At 45.0% G+C, this 21,370-nt stretch overlaps 1 protein-coding gene across 1 annotated transcript in view; it reads right to left on the bottom strand.

Moving 5' to 3' along the window:
• The window catches only part of LOC137418888 (A disintegrin and metalloproteinase with thrombospondin motifs 7-like), a 152,521-nt gene that overhangs the window by 75,708 nt on the left and 55,443 nt on the right, over positions 1-21,370 (bottom strand). Inside the window, exons 14-16 of the mRNA XM_078772863.1 lie at positions 20,774-20,894; positions 17,952-18,196; positions 15,047-15,188 (exon numbers count right to left, since the gene is read on the bottom strand). Coding sequence (XP_078628989.1) covers positions 15,047-15,188; positions 17,952-18,196; positions 20,774-20,894 — 508 coding nt within the window. The remainder of the gene's footprint in view (positions 1-15,046; positions 15,189-17,951; positions 18,197-20,773; positions 20,895-21,370) is intronic.

Here is a 21,370-nt window from a genome sequence, read left to right as displayed (position 1 = left end):
GTCCATCGGAAAACCTGCCCTCCGAACCGCAGAGAGAGGCAGCGTTTTCCATACGTACGGATGGGCGTCCCGTTCGCGGCAAGCAGCGCGGGGCCCCCACCCGTGGCGTGCTTGTCTGACGTGCCGGCGGGAACGACATTCACCTGCGCTCCCGTGTCGCACAGGTAACGGCGCCCGGAGAAGGTGTCCGTTATGAACAGCAGGCTGCTCGAACGGCCGGCACTCATCGCCACTATTGAGCGCCGGCCCAGGCGTTTCCCGACCTGTTGAAGGAGCATGGCGGTTGACACTGCCGAGCTTCGTGGCCGAACTTGGCGTGGAACCAGCACCAGGTGGTGGAGCTGGTGGAGCGCGGCTGGCTCTGCCAGGCCGGTGGAGTTGGCGGGTTTCCCCGCGGTGGCGGTTTTCGCCGCGGCGGTGGGCGGGGCGTGGCGGCGGTCACGAGGTGCGTATCAGCATGCTGCGTATGCTGTAGAAGCTGATGCTGTGGATCAGCAGCATCAGCATCAGCATCAGCAGCATCAGCAGCAACATCAGCAGCATCAGCCACGAGGGCCGTGACGGCCACGCCGACTCTCGCCCGCGTGTCCGAAGCGGCGAAGTACTTGTCCGCCTCGGCTGCCAATGCTCGGGGTTCCGTTAGCCCGGTCCCGGCCAACGCGAGGCGAACCTGCGCTGGAAGTTGGCGACGGAAAAGCGCCCGGAATAGAGAACCGGGGGCTTCGTCGCCCAACAGTGACAGCATATGGTCCATTCGGACCGACGGGCGCGTGTCACCGAGCTCGGGGAGATCCAGGAGGCGGTCGGCCCGTGCGTCGTCCGTGAGGCCGAACGTGGCTAGGAGTAGCCGCTTGAGTGCCTCGTACTTGTGGCCGTCCGGTGGGTGGCGAAGGACATACACAACTCGAGCGGCCGTGCCGGGCCCGAGGGAGGCGACGACGTGGCAATAGCGCGTGCCATCGCCGGTGAGGCGCCGAAGCTGAAATTGGGCTTCGGCCTGGACGAACCAGACTTCGGCCTGAGCCTCCCAAAATTCGGGAAGTTTGATGAAGTTGGCCATGGCAATGGTGTCGCGTGTGGAAGGATCGCTCCGGCAGATCCAACGTCAAGGGGGTCACCAGTAAAGCGCGGCGTTACGCGCGCTGCTTGCGAGCAAGGAGGAAGCGGACAAGCGGTAACTTATAAGCGTCTTTATTTCAGGAGCTCACTGTAACACTGGCGCGCTCCGGGCTGCGCGCCCGGTGTATATCATGAGGCCACGCCTACCCCTCGGGCGTGGCCACCGCCCACTTGGTGCGCGGAATGATGTCACCACGCCAGTGGGCTTTTGTGTCCGCCACAATATATCATTTTGTGTGCTCCTTTTGTGTCCACCATGTATTATTCGAAAGGATTCCTGCTGTCCTACCGTTATAATCGCCACATTCAAGCTCCAGTTCCTGCTTCTTCTTCTTCTTCCATTCCGGAAAGACGGATTTTTAAAATGGGCATGTTTTATGATTTAAATCAATTGCTGTATCTCTCAATGATGAAGATTTACCGGCAAGACTAGTTCTTTATTCTCAATTATTGTACTGATGGAAATGAATGCTCGTCACTGGCAAATTGACATCAAAAAGGAGCACTTTCCTTGAATAAATCAAACAGCTCGTGTGTGTGTGTGTGTGTGTGTGTGTGTGTGTGTGTGTGTGTGTGTGTGTGTGTGTGTGTGTGTGTGTGTGTGTGTGTGTGTGTGTGTGTGTGTGTGTGTGTGTGTGTGTGTGTGTGCGCGTGTGTGTGCGCGTGTGTGCTTTTTTCCTTTACAGGAGCGAGGCTCATGGAAGAGAAGCTCCAACATCTTGGGATCATAATTTGAAGCCGAAGAGTCTGTTGGGGTTTTAAAGGAAAAAAACGAATAGGCTCACAGTACGTATTCGTCATTTATGTTTTGGGTTTGCATAGACAAGATCGAGGCCCATGTTTTGTGGGCCCCATCTGTGTAGTTTTATATATTTTTCTATTGCTTCGCAAAATATCACTACTGTATATATAATGTATGCTCGTTCTGTGTCCTAATGGGTTTATACTGTCGTAGAATAATATTAATAAATGTTTCCGTTCAAACTGCTGTGTGAATAAAACCATACATTAGCGCTTCTTCCTCTTCTTCAAACTCGCAAAGAGGCTTTTAGAACTGGCAGATTCGTGATTAAACAAACGATTTTTTTACGGTGTAGATGTTTGGTTCCTGTGTTTACAGCGTTTGTCTCTCCGTATGTATGTATGCCACTCACATATTTATCCTTCATATTGGGCGAGTTTTCTAGCTGACAATTACGCTTCTGAAAGGTAGAATGTAATGTCGTTTGGCTTTGCCAGTTATGTTTCTTTCAACACCCTTTCGGGAACGTTCATATATTACAGCTTATACCTGGTTGGGGCAAATAATCACACTTTATGATTGGGCAGAACTCAAAATATGACAACAGGGTGATGATATATGACAGGGAGTGGGTGGGGGGGGGGGGGGGGGGGGAGGGTGTATGTCCCCCAGATCATATATCTATCTATAATTCCAGTAATCTCTGTGTGTGTGTGTGTGTGTGTGTGTGTGTCTGTGTGTGTGTTTGTTTGTTTGTCTGTGACCGCTGTTTCTCGACAACCACGGGTCCGATATACTTTAAACTTGCCAGGTATATTGCTGGGGACCCGAGGATGTGCCTTTTCAAGGTTTCATATTAATCGGACAAGTAGTTACCGAGCTATGTCCAAAAAACGATTCAACCAATCAGAGAGCAGCGAGCTATCACGTGTGCCGAACGTGCCGAACAGACTCTGCCTCGGACGGCACATTTGAGAGCGTATTCATTTATTTCACGTTGGCAAACTATGTTGGCGTTAAACTATGTTTTAAAACTAATTAAAACTAATTTGCGATTCTTTCGCTTTCCTGCGCGTTTGTGCACGCTATGGCGATTTCTTTACCAAACTCCGCAAGCCGTTCGCTTTGGACCAAACCATTTCATGTAAATAGAGGGGGGGGGGGGGGGATTGTCACCGTACTCGCAAGCCGTTCGCTTTGGACCAAACCATTTCATGTAAATAGAGGGGGGGGGGGGGGATTGTCACCGTACTCGCAAGCCGTTCGCTTTGGACCAAACCATTTCATGTAAATAGAGGGGGGGGGGATTGTCACCGTACTCGCAAGCCGTTCGCTTTGGACCAAACCATTTCATGTAAATAGAGGGGGGGGATATAATTTTAGATATATATATAGTACGGGCATGCCCTAGTAATTAAAACTTTGATTAAGGGTTCTTCAAACATTGAAGCATTTATTTTGACTGCCTCTAACAACCCTAAGCCTGGTGTTGGCTTAACAGTTAGGGTGGAGGGCTTGGGATCCAAGGGTCCTGAGTTTGAATCCCTCTCAGCTGTTGAATTAACACCAGGTGGGGTTGACTCAGCCTGCCATCCTTCTGAGGTTGGCAAAATGAGTACCAACTCACTGGGTCCTCTCAAGGAGGTTGGTGGCAGGATTTGCATTTGCAGGATTTGCACCACCTGGTTGGTGGCAGGTGGCCCTATGTACAAAGCACCACAATAACCTGGAGAAAATGAGTAGATTTGGGGTAGGAGATCATGGGTGGGGATGGGGATCATGGGTGTGGACCTGAGGTCATGGCAAACATCTGTCTTGAAACCCTGAAGGGAAGAATGGAACTCAACAGACTTGGGAGGTTGGTTCAACAGGTGAGAGAAAAGGGGAACAAATGAGTGGAGGTTATTGCTGTTGACTTTCCACTCATACCTGGCCATACTCCATTTATAGAGCACCGGTTTGCCGAAGGAGTTTCCGTGGCTGCGAATCAACCCTGGAAAGGTCACCACTCTGTTGAAAGGCCATGTCAGTTAGGGCATTCAGGTACCAACATAGATTGGCCTATTATTTTCAAAAGCCATGTTGGAATAGCTTCCTTGCCCACCAGCAAATGTCAACAGACAAATAGTGTAAGGTCCCTCCAAGGAGACCAGGCTTACACATTATTGCTGACGATTACTCGCTGACTAAACGATTTAGAATGACAAATCGTCCAAAGTAAATCCCAGGCCTCTCACACAAGTTTTGGCTTTGCCATCATTGCATTTCACCTTGAGTAGCAATTCAACTTGTGCTTCAGTTGTTACTTCAACACTTCGTTAGATCACAAGCAGCATGTGCTTGACGTACAACATGTGGCTTTTCATGAATTATGTACCTGGTGGGACCTTCAATTATTTATGTCAGATAGTATAAAATTGGAACTCAGCACCATGGTGTGTTCTATTATATAAAATTGGCGTCATTTTAACCCCTCCAAACTCCAACAAAACTACCCTTTCATTATTTACTCCACTCCGTCACCATTTCCCCCTACCCGGTGCACATGCGAGGTGTTCCGTAGCCATCGCTTATTCATGTGGAGCACACAAAGATGTGCGCATATGCTCAATGGTCGCACTATGATTGAAAAGGTCAATACATCAGTCCCTGAAAGTGATGTCTGCGACCGACAAGTTCTGGCTGCCATTTTGAGTTCAGAAATCTGACGTCATTCTCTGAACTCATGTAATAACCATCTCAATCACAGGTATCCATGCCAAATGATTGCTGTACAGGGAGCCATGAAATTAAGCAGGTTTTTTTTTTCCACAAAACAAGCTCCTTTGAAAGGTTGTATCAACTGAGAGATAATATCTATACCTATGTAATTAAGGGAAAGTAGTATGCATTTATGTATGTGTATGTATTCTCAGGACACCCCTGAATATATGACTGTGCATGTTTTGTTTGATTCCATCAAGTTTTTTAATTTTCGCTCAAGAGCTTTTCACTCTTGGCATTTTCATCCTTTGGGGTGGCGGGGGGTCCATTGACCCACTAATACCTCATTGGCCCACTCATACCTTAATGTCATTGGCCCACTTATACCTTAATCTCATTGGCCCATTCATACCATAATCTCATTGGCCCACTTATACCTTCATCTCATTGGCCCACTCATACCTTAATGTCATTGGCCCACTTATACCTTAATCTCATTGGCCCATTTATTGCCCCACTCTTCATCTCATTGGCCCACTCATACCTTAATGTCATTGGCCCACTTATACCTTAATCTCATTGGCCCACTCATACCTTAATGTCATTGGCCCACTTATACCTTCATCTCATTGGCCCACTCATACCTTCATCTCATTTACCCATTCATTGGCCAACTTATACCTTAATCTCATTGGCCCACTCATACCATAATCTCATTGGCCCACTCATACCTTCATCTCATTTACCCATTCATTGGCCAACTTATACCTTAATCTCATTGGCCCACTCATACCATAATCTCATTGGCCCACTCATACCTTAATCTCATTGGCCCACTCATACCTTAATCTCATTGGCCCACTCATACCTTAATCTCATTGGCCCACTTATACTTTAATTTCATTGGCCCACTCATACCTCAATCTCATTGGCCAATTCATCGGCCCACTCATACCTTAATCTCATTGGCCCATTCACACCTTAATCTCATTGGCCCACTCATACCTTAATCTCATTGGCCCATTCACACCTTAATCTCATTGGCCTACTCATACCTTAATCTCATTGGCCCATTCACACCTTAATCTCATTGGCCCATTCACACCTTAATCTCATTGGCCCATTCACACCTTAATCTCATTGGCCCATTCACACCTTAATCTCATTGGCCCATTCACACCTTAATCTCATTGGCCCATTCACACCTTAATCTCATTGGCCCACTCATACCTTAATCTCATTGGCCCACTCATACCTTAATCTCATTGGCCCATTCACACCTTAATCTCATTGGCCCATTCACACCTTAATCTCATTGGCCCATTCACACCTTAATCTCATTGGCTCATTCACACCTTAATCTCATTGGCCCATTCACACCTTAATCTCATTGGCCCATTCACACCTTAATCTCATTGGCCCATTCACACCTTAATCTCATTGGCCCACTCATACCTTAATCTCATTGGCCCATTCACACCTTAATCTCATTGGCCCATTCACACCTTAATCTCATTGGCCCATTCATACCTTAATGTCATTGGCCCACTTATACCTTCATCTCATTGGCCCATTCATATCTTAATGTCATTGGCCCACTTATACCTTCATCTCATTGGCCCACTCATACCTTAATGTCATTGGCCCACTTATACCTTCATCTCATTGGCCCACTCATACCTTCATCTCATTTACCCATTCATTGGCCAACTTATACCTTAATCTCATTGGCCCACTCATACCATAATCTCATTGGCCCACTCATACCTTAATCTCATTGGCCCACTCATACCTTAATCTCATTGGCCCATTCACACCTTAATCTCATTGGCCCATTCACACCTTAATCTCATTGGCCCATTCACACCTTAATCTCATTGGCCCATTCACACCTTAATCTCATTGGCCCACTCATACCTTAATCTCATTGGCCCACTTATACCTTCATCTCATTGGCCCATTCACACCTTAATCTCATTGGCCCATTCACACCTTAATCTCATTGGCCCATTCATACCTTAATGTCATTGGCCCACTTATACCTTAATCTCATTGAATTGCTAAATGTGGGAAACGTACATGCCTCTGGAAAACCGTACCAGTGCTCTGCCATCTGACCTATCTGGACGATCCTGACTGAGCATGCAATTTTCCCACATATATGATTGGGATTTGGTAATCAATCATAGATCCCCGCCTGCGATTGGACTCTCAAAGACCTCCAAAATAAGGAGTGGATAATAAAATAGACTTGATACGACACCATATAAATCACTAAAAAGCGAGAAGACTGTTATAGTCAGGTTCAGTATGTCCAGATTTAAAGTTTCGTTGGATTTTTTGGGGGATTTGGAAAACTATATATTTTTGGAAACTATATTGTATAGTCAGTCAGAAAACCAATGTTGCTATTTGCACAGACTCCTGTATGGCGGCCATCTTGGATTTCCAAAATTGCCGCCGTAGAACTAATTTTTCTCAATATCTCAGCTTCTAAATAACATAGAGCTTTGATTCTAACGGCTAAACATACATTTTCAAGGGCCCCGAATCCAATGGTAACAAGTTCGATAAGCTAGACATGACCATAGAGCTCCTATGTGGCGGCCATCTTGGATTTTTCAAACTGGCCGCCGTAAAATTGATGTTTCTCAGGATCTCATCTTCTAAATAAGACGGAGCTTTGATTTTTCTAAATCCCAAAAACAATCCAACGGAATCTAAAATCTGGACATGCTGAACCTGACTGTGTTGACTGTAATGAGAAATACTATTCTACTGCGAGTGTTTTGCCCTTTGTGGGCCTTTGTGGCATACTGCCAAATAACACATAGATACTCCTAATGTTCATGAGAACTTAAAATCTGTTTACGGGTGGACAAGCTACTAAAGTAATAAGTTTGATCCCCAGGGTACAGCTGAGGAAAATAATTAGTTTACAGCGTGTGTTTTTGTATTATTTATATACTGAGCAATGTACCTGATATTGTGGTGATGGTGGTAGTGTATTTGTAGCCTATTATACATCAATATGTCTGTGGTGGTGGTTGTATATATCGGTGACGGTTCCCTTTGCTTTGCTATCTTTGCAGGTTCTACATGTCACATTATGAGTGAGATGCAACAAGATGGTGAAGGGGCGGAGCAAGCCCAGGAGTCCACGAACTGTAAGCAGTGCATTTTATGCAAGGCTGATGATGTCAAGAAAGGATCCTTGGTGTTAAACCCCAGAATAGATTCCTACCAACATTTATTGAAGACAATAGAAGAAAGGGCCAGTTTGCATGATGGCATCTACGTTCAAGTCCATAAACGACTCCAAAACAGCACAAAAGAAACACTCTCTACAGAGAAGGCAGTTTGGCATCGCACTTGTTACTCCAGTGCAACTAACAAGAGCGAGATACAACGTGCCAGAGACCGCCATGCGCATGCAGTAACAACTGGACACTATACTGCAAAAAAACGCGGACAGAAGAGAGGAAGCACAGAAATGGACGAGCCAGGTTCATCAACATCTGATGCAACATCCCCGTTCACACGCTCGTGTACAGTGCCACTGGATAAAGAGCAGTGTTTCTTCTGCCAAAAAGATGATGGCCAACTACTCTACCAGGTTAGGACTGAAAATGCTGGTCAAGAGCTTAGAGAGGCTGTAGAGAAGTCCCAAGATGCATTATTGAAAACACGATTCAACACATGTATCTCACCAGGTGATGCACACGCAATTGACCTTCGGTACCATAAATCTTGTTGGAGAAGACATGTGTTCCATGTAGTACGAGACAGACCTAGCGCAAACAGAAGCAGCGCAGACAAAGAACTATTGCTGCAACGGGCAAGTCTGATTGAGATGATCAACCTGATAGATGTCAAAACACAAAACCAAGCTTATCTCTCCATGGATGACATTGAAACCACTTATGTCAATATGATTGGCGCAGAACACTTGGAAAAGCATGTACCTACATTCAATAGAAAGTGGCTGAAAGAAAGAATCATCACTGAGTTGCCAAGCGTGACATCTGTTCTCCAAAAAGACCGAAGAAAATCGGCCATCCTCTACTGTCCAGATGCATGTGAGGAAAGCATGGTTCATTCTGCAATCACAAGTGATGGCGATGACGAGAACAACATGAAGACAATCTACAAAGCACCACAAGTGATACGGAAGAGCATCGCAGAATTCATTAAGAAGGACCAGGAAGCAAATACCATACAGGTGTCCAGCGATATCAACGATGTTCCGGCTGAACTATACACCATGATCCGCTGGGTAATGGTAGGGCCTGTCGACAAGCTGGAAACTGAGAAGAGGACCAGTGTTGTTGACAGATCAACACTCACTGTGAGTCAGAACATCATGTATGGATTCAAATCCAACAGACAGGTGAAGTACAAACCAAGCAGCGAATCCGCAACATTCAGGCCACCCCATTCAAGAGAAAACCCCCAAGTCCTGGGATTGGCTCTGACTGTCCATCATGACACACGCAACAAAAAGCTGATGGGACTTCTCAATGCACATGGCTACTGTGTTTCGATTGTCCGCGCCCTCCTCATGGAAACTGCTCTTGCCAATGCTGTCGTAGAAAACACCAGGCAGTTTGAAGGTCTGTACGTGCCACCATTCCTGAAAAGGGGAGCCTTTGTGTTCTTTGCTGCAGACAACACGGACTTTGCTGAGGATACTCCTGACGGGAAAGGAACCACTCACGCAACGATTACTGCAGTGTACCAGAAGTCAGATGTCCCTGGAGAACCAGTTGCGCAACCTCTGATCATCGGTGATGCACAGAGTCTATCGGTCACTCCATACCATGTAGATGTGCTGCACTGTGACAAGCCAAAACCACAGCTTACGAAGAGAACAGAGGCGTTTGTCATCAACAAGGGGGTCTCCAGATCCTATCAACTGACACAACTGGGATGGGTTGTTGCTTCTGCTCTATCCAGGATGAAAGCGAGGGAACACTCCAGCAAGATTCCAGGTTGGGCAGGATACAACTCGCTCTCGTCTGAACGCCAGTCCATGACTCGGGTTGGTGCCTTGCCACTACTTCCAGAGGTGGCGCATGAGTGGCCAACCCTACTGACCGTGATCATGCAAGCCAGTCAGCTAAGGATGTTGGCAGTTGGTGAAGATCATCCCACTGTAATTTTATCCCAATGTTCCCAATGTTCTTCATCTAGATGTTCCTGCAGAACAAACAACTTGGCTTGTACAGACCTTTGTCAGTGTGACATCCAGTGCCAAAATGATGAGGACTCTCAAGATGTGATGAACGAAAGCGATGATGAGGATGATGATGACTTTACTCAATGATGAATCAAAGCTCTGTGCTCTTTAGAAGGGGAGTTACATCAAGTTTATGGCGGCCAGTTTGAAAAATCCAAGATGGCCGCCACATAGGAGCTCTATGGTCATGTCTAGCTTATCGAACTTGTTACCATTGGATTCGGGGCCCTTGAAAATGTATGTTTAGCCCTTAGAATCAAAGCTTTATGTTGTTTAGAAGCTGAGATATTGAGAAACATCAAGTTTACGGCGGCCAGTTTGAAAAATCCAAGATGGCCGCCACATAGGAGCTCTATGGTCATGTATAGCTTATCGAACTTGTTACCATTGGATTCGGGGCCCTTGAAAATGTATGTTTAGCCGTTAGAATCAAAGCTCTATGTTATTTAGAAGCTGAGATATTGAGAAAAATTAGTTCTACGGCGGCAATTTTGAAAATCCAAGATGGCCGCCATACAGGAGTCTGTGCAAATAGCAACATTGGTTTTCTGACTGACTATACAATATAGTTTCCAAAAATATATAGTTTTCCAAATTCCCCAAAAATTCCAACGAAATTACATAGTGAACCTGACTATTAGTTCCGGGTAAACACCATAAATTAGCGTTCATTTTCTGGATCCGAAAAATGCGCAAAAACCCTTGTAAGATGAGGTTCATCATCGCAAGCAGATAATGCATGAACACCTTCCCTGCCAATGTATCTTGCTCGCCCTCTGTCCCAATTGGCTCATCTGATCATGTGCTTGTGAACGTCAACATCTCTCTGACCAATCTCAGAGAACAGCCTCAGTGCAGGTGAGTCTGGCAGAATACTCAGGCAAACTGGGAGGGAAAGCAAGCAGCCGTCACACTTCAGGACTGGTCTCTTATGTCTACCGCCCCTGATATTAATTCAGCCTCCCTCTCTCTCTGTACCCACCCTTCCCAATCGTACCCAACTGCTCCTGGATTATTTGTATTTTACACCTGAGAAGGTGGAAAAGTTTTTGGCAACTTTCAAGTCTGACACTCCAACTGGACCGAATGCATCAGCTCACCTAAAAATCTGCTCTGCAGCTCTTGCATTTCTACTCTCTGTCCTTTTCACTCTGTCATTTACCATAAGTTATCATGCACCCGCTTGGAACAGCCATCATAACATTATATTAAAAGTTGCAAAAACAGATCCCCTTAACTACAGATCAATTAGCTTACTTCCATTCATCAGCAAGATCATGGAAGGCACCATCGCAGTTTGACGTAAAATCATTCCTTTTCTCCAACAGCCTCATCTCAGATCATCAACTCGGATTCAGACCTGGTTATTACACCTTGGACATGCCGATTCTACTCTCCCAACAATGGATGGAGGTCCTCAATATCGGACATGTAATCAGGGCTGTCTCTCTGAACATATCTCGAGCTTTCGATATAGTCTGGTATTCTGCCTTACTCTCCAAATTATCTGCCTATAGCATCCAAGAACAGATCCACATATGGCCTCACCTTCATCAATGATCTCTCTGACTCTCTGGAAAATCCTGGGTATCCACCATTGTGCAAAGTCCTTCCTCAGCACACCTGAGCTCCTACACACCTACAAAGCTTTCATCCGCAGCTTGATGGAGTACTGTTCTCTCCTCTGGGCTGGCTCCCATAACTCACACCTTACTCAGCTTGATGCCATGGAAACCAAAATTCAAGATCATTGGAATCTGTCGCGATGAAGCTGAGTCTATGGGCCAATCACTTTGCTGTCACTGACAGGTCAGTGGTCTCTCTGTCTTCTTCCACCTCCTTTCTGGTCTTGCACTCTCTTCCCTCTCCATTCTTTATAACCCTCCTCCGCCCCCCTTCAACCCCCCCCCCCTCCAGGTATCCACAGGACACACGTGGTCCACCGACAACTGTCTCCATGTGAAACTGTCTAAATCCAGAACCACTGCTCACCTCCACTCATTTGTACCTCTTTTTCTCACCTGTGGAAACAACTTCCAGACTCTCTTCAATCTCATTCTTCCCTCCAGATATTCAAGGGAGCTGTTCACCACCGTGTCAAATCATCTCCCATCCAAAACCATGATCTTTTCTACATCCGTTAAACCACCTCCACCCCTCCTAAAATTTTGTTTCTGTATCCATCTTGTCTACCTCTTGCGTTCCCCCTACCTCTCATCGTTACCTGTAAAACCACGGTCCCATAGAGCCTGCGTTGGTATACTATGGGCTACGATGGGCTACGATGTCCCAAACCTACGATGGCCCACGATCACTCTGAACAAGTCGGCATGAACTGATGATGATGAAGTGATGGCTGATGGCTGGGGTTTATATACCCCCCAAAGTAGCTACGAGGACAAACGAGGACGCAGGATGATCCTCGCAGGATTGTCGTACGTTGTCGTACGATATCGTACGTGTCGTACGACGGTCGTACGATGGTCTACGATTGTAGGATCGTGGACCATCGTAGACCATCTTTTGAACATTTCAAAAGATGATTTTCCAACCTACGATGGCCACAAAATCGTACGTCGACGCAGGATGGGCTCCACGATGCTCCACGATCCTACCATCGTAGACCATCGTATACCAACGCCGGCTCTATGGGACCTTGGCTTTACCTGCTTGTCAGTTGCCATCTATTTTCTCCCTGTGCCCTGCTGTTGGCGTTTCCCCCTTCACCTACTGTTTATTTTGCTTCGTTGTGTCCTGATCCATTCTGTGTTCTTGCTCTTCCATGAACCTTGACTGTCTATACACAAAAAAATGCAGTTTGAAACCATTGTCAGGTGACCTTGCTCATACAGAGGCGAGATCAATACTTTTGAAACCATCATGAAAAGGCGAGGTGTTATTCTGGAATTAAGAAATTCTGAATCATTAACAATTCCAAACCTGCAATTAACAGTATTCACAACAATAATAACAAGGGTAAGGCTAAATGTCTATCAACTTTGGATTTTTACACATTATGCACAAACATTCTACAAGACAAGCTCGTAACAGCATTGGACAGAGCGGTAGATAAAGCATTTGTAGGAGGTAACTAGAACAGCACTCGGTAGATCGCATACCTATGCCAGGCTGAACAGATTATGTTTTGTATCCTACTGATCTGGATTCGGACCTGAACCAAAATCTCATCGGCTTGTTCTTGTTACCTAACCAACTCATCCACCTAGTTTTGTCATAAGTCGTTTAAAAATCCTATTCAAATTTCAAGTCAATCGAATGAAAATTGAGGATTTTAGCAATTTGAAAAAAAGTGGTTGACCTTTGGCCCTTTGCTGACCTTTTGCCCTTTTGCCCTCAAATATAAATAGGATTTTGTCAGACCACGAACTCTATCATTTGGTGAAGTTTTTCGTGAAGATCGGTTTAAAATTGTGACCTGTAGGCAAGTATAAGTGAGTAGACAGACAAACACACAAACAAACACACAAATGAAAAATCACTTAGAGAGCAACACTTGGCAAAAGAGAACAAAGCAGAATGGCACTCAGTAGACCATCCTTTTGACCTCGCAAATAATTGGTGGTTGAATTCAGTTAGCTGATATGAAAATCCAATTCAAATTTCAAGTCAATCGAATGAAAATTGAGGCTTTTAGAAATTAAAAAAAAGTGGTTGACCTTTGGCCTATTTTGACCTTTTGGCCTATGCTGATCTCAAAAATAGTTGTTGGTTGAATTCAGTTAACTGATATGTAAATCCCATTCAAATTTCAAGTGAATCGGATGAAAATTGAGGATTTTAGAAATTTGAAATTGTTGTTGACCTTTGGCATATGTTGCTCTTTTGGCCGATGGTGATCTCAAAAATAGTTGGTGGTTGAATTCAGTTTGCTGATATGTAAATCCCATTCAAATTTCAAGTGAATCGGATGAAAATTGAGGATTTTAGAAATTAGAAATAGTTGTTGACCTTTGGCCTATGTTGACCTTTTGGCCTATGCTGATCTCAAAAATAGTTGGTGGTTGAATTCAGTTAGCTGAAATGAAAATCATATTCAAATTTCAAGTCAATCGGATTAAAATTGAGGATTTTAGAAATTTGAAAAAAAAGTGGTTGACCTTTGGCCTATGTTGACCTTTTGGCCTATGCTGATCACAAAAATAGTTGGTCGTTGAATTCAGTTGGCTGATAAGTAAATCCTTTTCAAATCTCAAGTCAATCGGATGAAAATTGAGGATTTTAGAAATTCAAAAAAAGTGTTGACCTTTGGCCTATGTTGACCTTTTGGCCTATGCTGATCTCAAAAATAGTTTGTGGTTGAATTCAGTAAGCCGATATGTAAATCATATTCAAATTTCAAGTCAATCGGATTAAAATTGAGGATGTTAGAAATTTGAAAAAAAGTGGTTGACCTTTGGCCTTTGTTGACCTTTAGACCTCAAAAATATATAGGACTTTGTCGGACCACAAACTCTACCATTTAGTGAAGTTTCGTGAAGATGGACTTCAAATTGTGACCTGTAGGCAAGTATAAGTGAGCGGACAGACAAACATACAAACACACAAACACATACACAAACACAAAACCCGGAGTGATCAACATACTTGCAAAAAAAAAAAAAAAAATTTGTCAAGTAACAAAAACAGCCAAACAGACATAGACAAACAGGGGTGAAAACATAACGTCCATCTACCTTCGGTAGCAGAGGTGACTAGATGGTGTTCATAGAATACTTACTCTGCGCAGTCAACTTGTTGTGAGACAACTCTTCTGTTTTTGAACATTTTTTTCTTTAATACAATATGGCTGCCAGACCACGTGAATAGACGCTCAATACATTTCAAACTGATCAGACTAAGCGTTGTCCCTGTCGAATTATGACATCATAATTATGGCACCAATGACGTCATCGTTAACAACACCGATTCCCCATATGGAGTTTTGAGGCCAGAATTCAACGAAGGATTCAAGGCATTTCACCTTACTCAAGGCAGCATTGTCACTTGACTGTGTAATTTGGTCTTGAACCTGTGAGACGCACTTTGCCGTACACAAAGACAAATATGAAGAAGAAGAGGAAGCAACGAAGGAAGCAGAAGAGGAAGAAGACGAACAAAATGCTGAAAATGTAATTGTCCTGAATGCATCAGTAATGTGCAAATTGTTAATAACTATGACTGTCTCTTGTTTCATATCTCGGTGCTCTTACAACGATGTCCCATGAGACGTGATAAGGTCTTACCTGTGCCACATGTGATGATGCAGTGTGTCCAATTTCCCAACCGCCAGGTGAACAAGTGTTCATCCAACTCAGTGTCATTGTTCGGGGTCTTGGCAATGGTGTACTCATAATGTATTCCTGAGTTCTTCTCTTGAAAAATCAGCTTTCGGGTAAAAGGCAATTGAGATAGCGCTTTAAATTAAATGTACATGAACAAATTGTTATATTGAAATGCATCATCAAGTACGACGATGAAATTTTCCAGACAGCTTGATAAAAGTTAACGGGTCATTGTAGTTAGTGTCTGTGTATCACAGCCGAAGCAAGTTAAAATGATGTTTTTAAATAAAGTACATTTCAGTCTTGGTGGCTGATGTTCTCGGCAACAGAAACATGCTGGAACTCGAACAGCACTCAGTATCCAGGCTGAACAGTTTACGTTTTGTATTCCACTGATAGGCCAGATGTGCATCCGGACCTGAACCAAAAACGAATCGGATTGTTCTTGTCACATACCCAACTCATCCACCAAGTTTTGTCATAATCCGTCCTCACGTTTTGAAATATCATGCTATATATCATGTTGGCCCTCTCACTCAATGGTGAAGAATGAGTTGTAAAATTAAAAAATTCTCTCATCCGGATCCAGATCCGGATCTTCACCAAAATCCAATCAATTAGTCCTTTTCATACACCCAACCTGTCCACCAGATTTTGTCCGAATCCGTCCATAACCTATTGAGATATCCTGCTCACAGACACCCAAACAGGGGTGAAAACATTATCTCTGTCCACCTTCAGTGGCAGATGTAAAGAGTCCCAGAGTGGCTTGTTGCGTTTAAGTCGAAGGCTCTGGGCTGGACACTCCAGATTTTTTTTTTAAGCTGTTGTCATTGAACCAATTATTCCTAACAGACATGGCAATATGTCGAAAGACACAGTCAGGGCAGTAGATTTAAGGACCAAGCTGGTAGTGCAACATTGTGCAAAGTATTACGAGGAGACGCCAGTGTAAAGCACCTGCTGCTTTGCATTGTGGTTAGATATGTCCATACAACAACAACATGCATTTTAAGGCCATGTTCCCTGCTAGAGCGGGGGTCAGCCTTGCGATCCCCAGGACAATCTTCTCCATTTTGCCCTATTTTCTGCATTTTTTTTTTTTTTTTTTTTTTTTTTTCTATACTGAATCGAGGCTCGTGAAAGAGCTGACAACCGCGAGGGAAAGACAAAGACAGTACATGGGGACCGCGAGGGAAAGACAAAAACAGCACATGGGGACCGCGAGGGAAAGACAGTACATGGGGACCGCGAGGGAAAGACAAAGACAGTACATGGGGACCGCGAGGGAAAGACAGTACATGGGGACCGCGAGGGAAAGACAGTACATGGGGACCGCGAGGGAAAGACAAAAACAGCACATGGGGACCGCGAGGGAAAGACAAAGACAGTACATGGGGACCACGAGGGAAAGACAAAGACAGTACATGGGGACCACGAGGGAAAGACAAAGACAGCACATGGGGACCGCGAGGGAAAGACAAAGACAGTACATGGGGACCGCGAGGGAAAGACAGTACATGGGGACCGCGAGGGAAAGACAGTACATGGGGACCGCGAGGGAAAGACAAAAACAGCACATGGGGACCGCGAGGGAAAGACAAAGACAGTACATGGGGACCACGAGGGAAAGACAAAGACAGTACATGGGGACCACGAGGGAAAGACAAAGACAGCACATGGGGACCGCGAGGGAAAGACAAAGACAGTACATGGGGACCGCGAGGGAAAGACAGTACATGGGGACCGCGAGGGAAAGACAAAAACAGCACATGGGGACCGCGAGGGAAAGACAAAGACAGTACATGGGGACCGCGAGGGAAAGACAGTACATGGGGACCGCGAGGGAAAGACAAAAACAGCACATGGGGACCACGAGGGAAAGACGAAGACAGTACATGGGGACCACGAGGGAAAGACAAAGACAGTACATGGGGACCGCGAGGGAAAGACAGTACATGGGGACCGCGAGGGAAAGACAGTACATGGGGACCGCGAGGGAAAGACAAAAACAGCACATGGGGACCACGAGGGAAAGACGAAGACAGTACATGGGGACCACGAGGGAAAGACAAAGACAGTACATGGGGACCACGAGGGAAAGACAAAGACAGCACATGGGGACCGCGAGGGAAAGACAAAGACAGTACATGGGGACCGCGAGGGAAAGACAGTACATGGGGACCGCGAGGGAAAGACAGTACATGGGGACCGCGAGGGAAAGACAAAAACAGCACATGGGGACCGCGAGGGAAAGACAAAGACAGCACATGGGGACCGCGAGGGAAAGACAAAGACAGCACATGGGGACCGCGAGGGAAAAGCATCTCTCCTTGTTAACCCCCTTGCCCGCATTTCTTCTTCCACCATCTTTAGCCAAGTCTTTCTCGGTCTTCCCCGTCCTCTACTTCCTTCTACCTTCATTTCCATCACTCTTCTCAACCAGTCACTTTCATCCTTCCTCAACACATGACCAAACCATCACAACCTGTTGCTCTTCACAGCATCCATCACAGGCTCTATTCCCATCATCTTTCGCAATTCATCATTTGTCTTCCTCTCTCTCAACGATACTCCGCACATCCACCGAACCATTCGCATTTCCACCCTTTCCAGCCTTCGTTGCTGCTCTACGTTCACAGATATGGTTAGATATGCACATGATGCTTGGATTGGATCATTTCACGTTTGTGTGTGCTGCCGCACTACCTTTGGTAATTTATCAGCGATTGACAGCAAACGTTTTCGGAATTTAAAGATGCTTGGGCATTTCCATATGTAGATTTGCTCGTAGCTGAGAAATTAAAATCTTGAGTATAATTGAATATTATTTCTGAAAAAGGATGAAAATCCTGCAAAAAACAACCTGAATCCATATGGGCTTCAATGTGGGTCCAGGAGCTGTGAGGTTCTCCTGTTGACTGCTGCGGGAGTAGACGAAGGTTGTGCCGGCAATTGGGTAATGTCCACTCCATTGGATGATCCGGTTTCCATTGAGGAAGTATACATCTGGTTCCGTACTGCGGAGTGCCAGGAAGTTGTTGGTACTGGCAAGCTCTTCGATGCGAATATTCCTGGCTCCTCGAGGAATGAGGCCCACATCAACGTAACCTAGGTTACCACATGGAAACAGTGTGGAGTTGAGACCCCCAAAATCACATCAATAAACCAATGTACCAAACTCTTTACAGAGCGTTGTTGCTGCCAAAGCAGTTCCGAGGCTAGGGTTACACTGGGTGGTTTGCCATTACCTATGCAGAAAAATCACAAATGCTCCCGACTCAATTGTTTCACTTGCCCTCCTTCAAAGGTTGAAGTAACCATACATGTCTATGAGTTCAGATTAATGGGGTCAATTTTTTTTTTGGGGGGGGGATTTGCCCTGCTTCCCTACAGCCAGGTGATACCCTCTATCAGACCATCTGAAGTTGTCATGAAGGCATTCAGAATCAGCCATGATGTGTGCACTGGCGTCATATGTCGACCAGATGATGCGGGACAGCACTATTACTCCCTAAAGGTCATCCACAGGTCAGTTGGGGTTTTACTGACAATTTCAGAGCAGCATGGTAACTCTCTTGAGACATGTTCAGTTAACAGTCTAACATATTCGTCTGTATTGATTATCTTGTCAGAATGGTGTCAATATTAGTTTACCTCATGAGTGTTTGTAACATTGAATTTTGTTATATTAATGCTATAATATTCATTTGTGATTGGAATCGTGCTGTCTGGAATGAAAATATAGTAGTCTGGCAGCTTAACTGAATTATGGGCACAGACCGGACAAAAGTGCCATTTTTTTTCCTGCGTGTCATTTATATCAATAGTATTAACTTTACCATAGGTGGCACAAAATCTGCAATTGGCTACTATGATTAAAGTGATAATTCATGCAACTTATATGCATTTTAAGCACATTCTCTGGTATTTCAACAGAAAAGTACAGTGCATTCAGAAAGTATTCAGACCCCTTCACTTTTTTCACATTTTGTTATGTTGCAGCCTTATGCTGGAATCGTTTAAATTCATTTTTCCCTCATCAATCTACACTCAATACCCCATAACGACAAAGAGAAAACAGGATTTTAGAAAGTTTTTCAAATTTATTTAAAAGAAAAAACTGAAATAATATCACATTGACATAAGTATTCAGACCCTTTGCTATGACACTTGAAATTTATCTCAGGTGCCTCCCATTTCTCTTGATCATCTTTGAGATGTTTCTACACCTTGATTGGAGTCCACCTGTGGTAAATTTAATTGATTGGACATTATTTGGAAAGGCACACACCTGTCGATGTAAGGCAGGTGTAAGGTCTCACACCTCACAATGCATATCAGAGCAAAAACCAAGCCATGAGGTCGAAGTAACTGCCTGTAGAGCTCAGAGACAGGATTGTGTCGAGGCACAGATCTGGGGAAGCCTACAACAAAATGTCTGCTGCATTGAAGGTTCCCAAGAGCACTGCTGCATTGAAGGTTCCCAAGAGCACAGTGGCCTCCATAATTCTTGAATGGAAGAAGTTTGGAACAACCAAGGCTCTTCCTGGAGCTGACCGCCTGGCCAAACTGAGCAATCGGGGGAGAAGCGCCTTGGTAAGAGAGGTGACCAAGAACCCGATGGTCACTCTGGCTGAGCTCCAGAGATCCTGTGTGGAGATGGGAGAAGCTTCCAGAAGGACAACCATCACTGCAACACTCCACCGATCTGGGCTTTATGGCAGAGTGGCCAGACGGAAGCCAAACAGTTCAATCTTGTTTCATCAGACCACAGAATCTTGTTTCTCACAGTCTGAGAGGCCTTTTGGTGCTTTTTTGCAAACTCCAAGCGGCCTTTCATGTGTCTTTCACTGAGGAGAGGCTTCCGTTATGGGTTACGAATATTAATGCTGTTCCTGCTCAGTGTGTGTGTTTGGTTCCGTAACTTGGGAAATACCATATGCCCTTCTGACTCAAACAGGATGGCGTGAGATTTTGTGAAAGCAAGCCAGGCAGCTATGGCCCGACAATAAAGCAGTTATCTTACAGCCCTTTGGAATTACCCTTCAGAAACCAGTAGAATTACCATTTAGAACCCTTTAGAATTACACTTAAGAACCCTTTAGAATTAAACATGGTCGGTAGAAAGGTTCTTCTTCTTCATTTTGACGGACGGATGGACGGATGGAAGGAAGGACAGAGCCAAATATTGAAGCGGCTTCACCGCTTAGAAACACGAATACTGAAGTCTAAGTATCCTGATTTTGATTGGGTGACCCAACTTGTTTCATAATAAAATTTGCTATGTCTTTGTGAACATAATATCCTGCAAGTCATTATCATGTCACAGTCATTGTCCTATGCAGAACGTGCTGGTGCTGCTGAAGCAGTTACGAGGCTAAAATTCTGGACGGGTCGCCACACCGATTCAGGAAGTCACGGTCAGGAATTTGGAATATGTTCAGGGTGCTGGCGATAGCGACCACCTACTCTTCGGGAACGACACCATGGGGTCTTTACCATCACACACGGTCCACCAAATTATGCCGGCAGACGGGATAGCCATTTAACGTTCGTCAGAGAGACAGCTCACATTGATTAGTCACCCTGTGTGCAATAGTATCGATGGGAAATGAATCTGCTGGAGTGTTGAAATTGCTGTGTCGATAAAGGTTTTCTCAAGCAAAACTTCACCTGGACACGTACCTTTGCCATCAGAATCAGCAAACAGCTCTGCAATCGTCTCACATGAAGAACCATTGCCTTGGCAGACCCCGCAGTGGTCCTCAAGTGCGCTTGAATCAATTTTGTGGTCACAACCCACAGTCTGAAGATGCAGCATGTGGCCGGGTCATTATGCATTCATACAAAACCGCTTTCGCCAGTGTCACCTTCTGACCTGTTAAATATTGCTTTACGATGATGTTGATAATGGCATCTTGCAAAAACGAAATTACTAAAAAGGGTTAAAACATTGTGTCGTGGACAAGTGTCGTGCACAACAATGGATTTTATTAATGAGGGTTGATAAGAGTACAGTATGGTCACCACCATGGAAAACGACATGGACATGCAGGTGACGTTTCAAGCATGAACCCTTAGTCAGAGCAAAACAAACAAAAATGACCCACATTTTTGCTCTGATGAAGGATTCATGCTCAAAACGTCAAATGCACTACATTCCCTATACTCTTTCCGTCTTCTACCGACTCCTCTCTGGCCTTGCCCCCCCCAGCCCTCTCTGGGCTCTGTCCCCCAAATATTCCTACAGGTCGCACAAGATCTGCCTGCAACCCTCTTATG

The sequence above is a fragment of the Myxine glutinosa genome, chromosome 2 (genome assembly GCF_964187855.1).
Source record: "Myxine glutinosa chromosome 2, kmMyxGlut1.1, whole genome shotgun sequence".
NCBI lineage: Eukaryota > Metazoa > Chordata > Myxini > Myxiniformes > Myxinidae > Myxine > Myxine glutinosa.
This window is presented reverse-complemented; position numbering and strand designations above follow the sequence as displayed.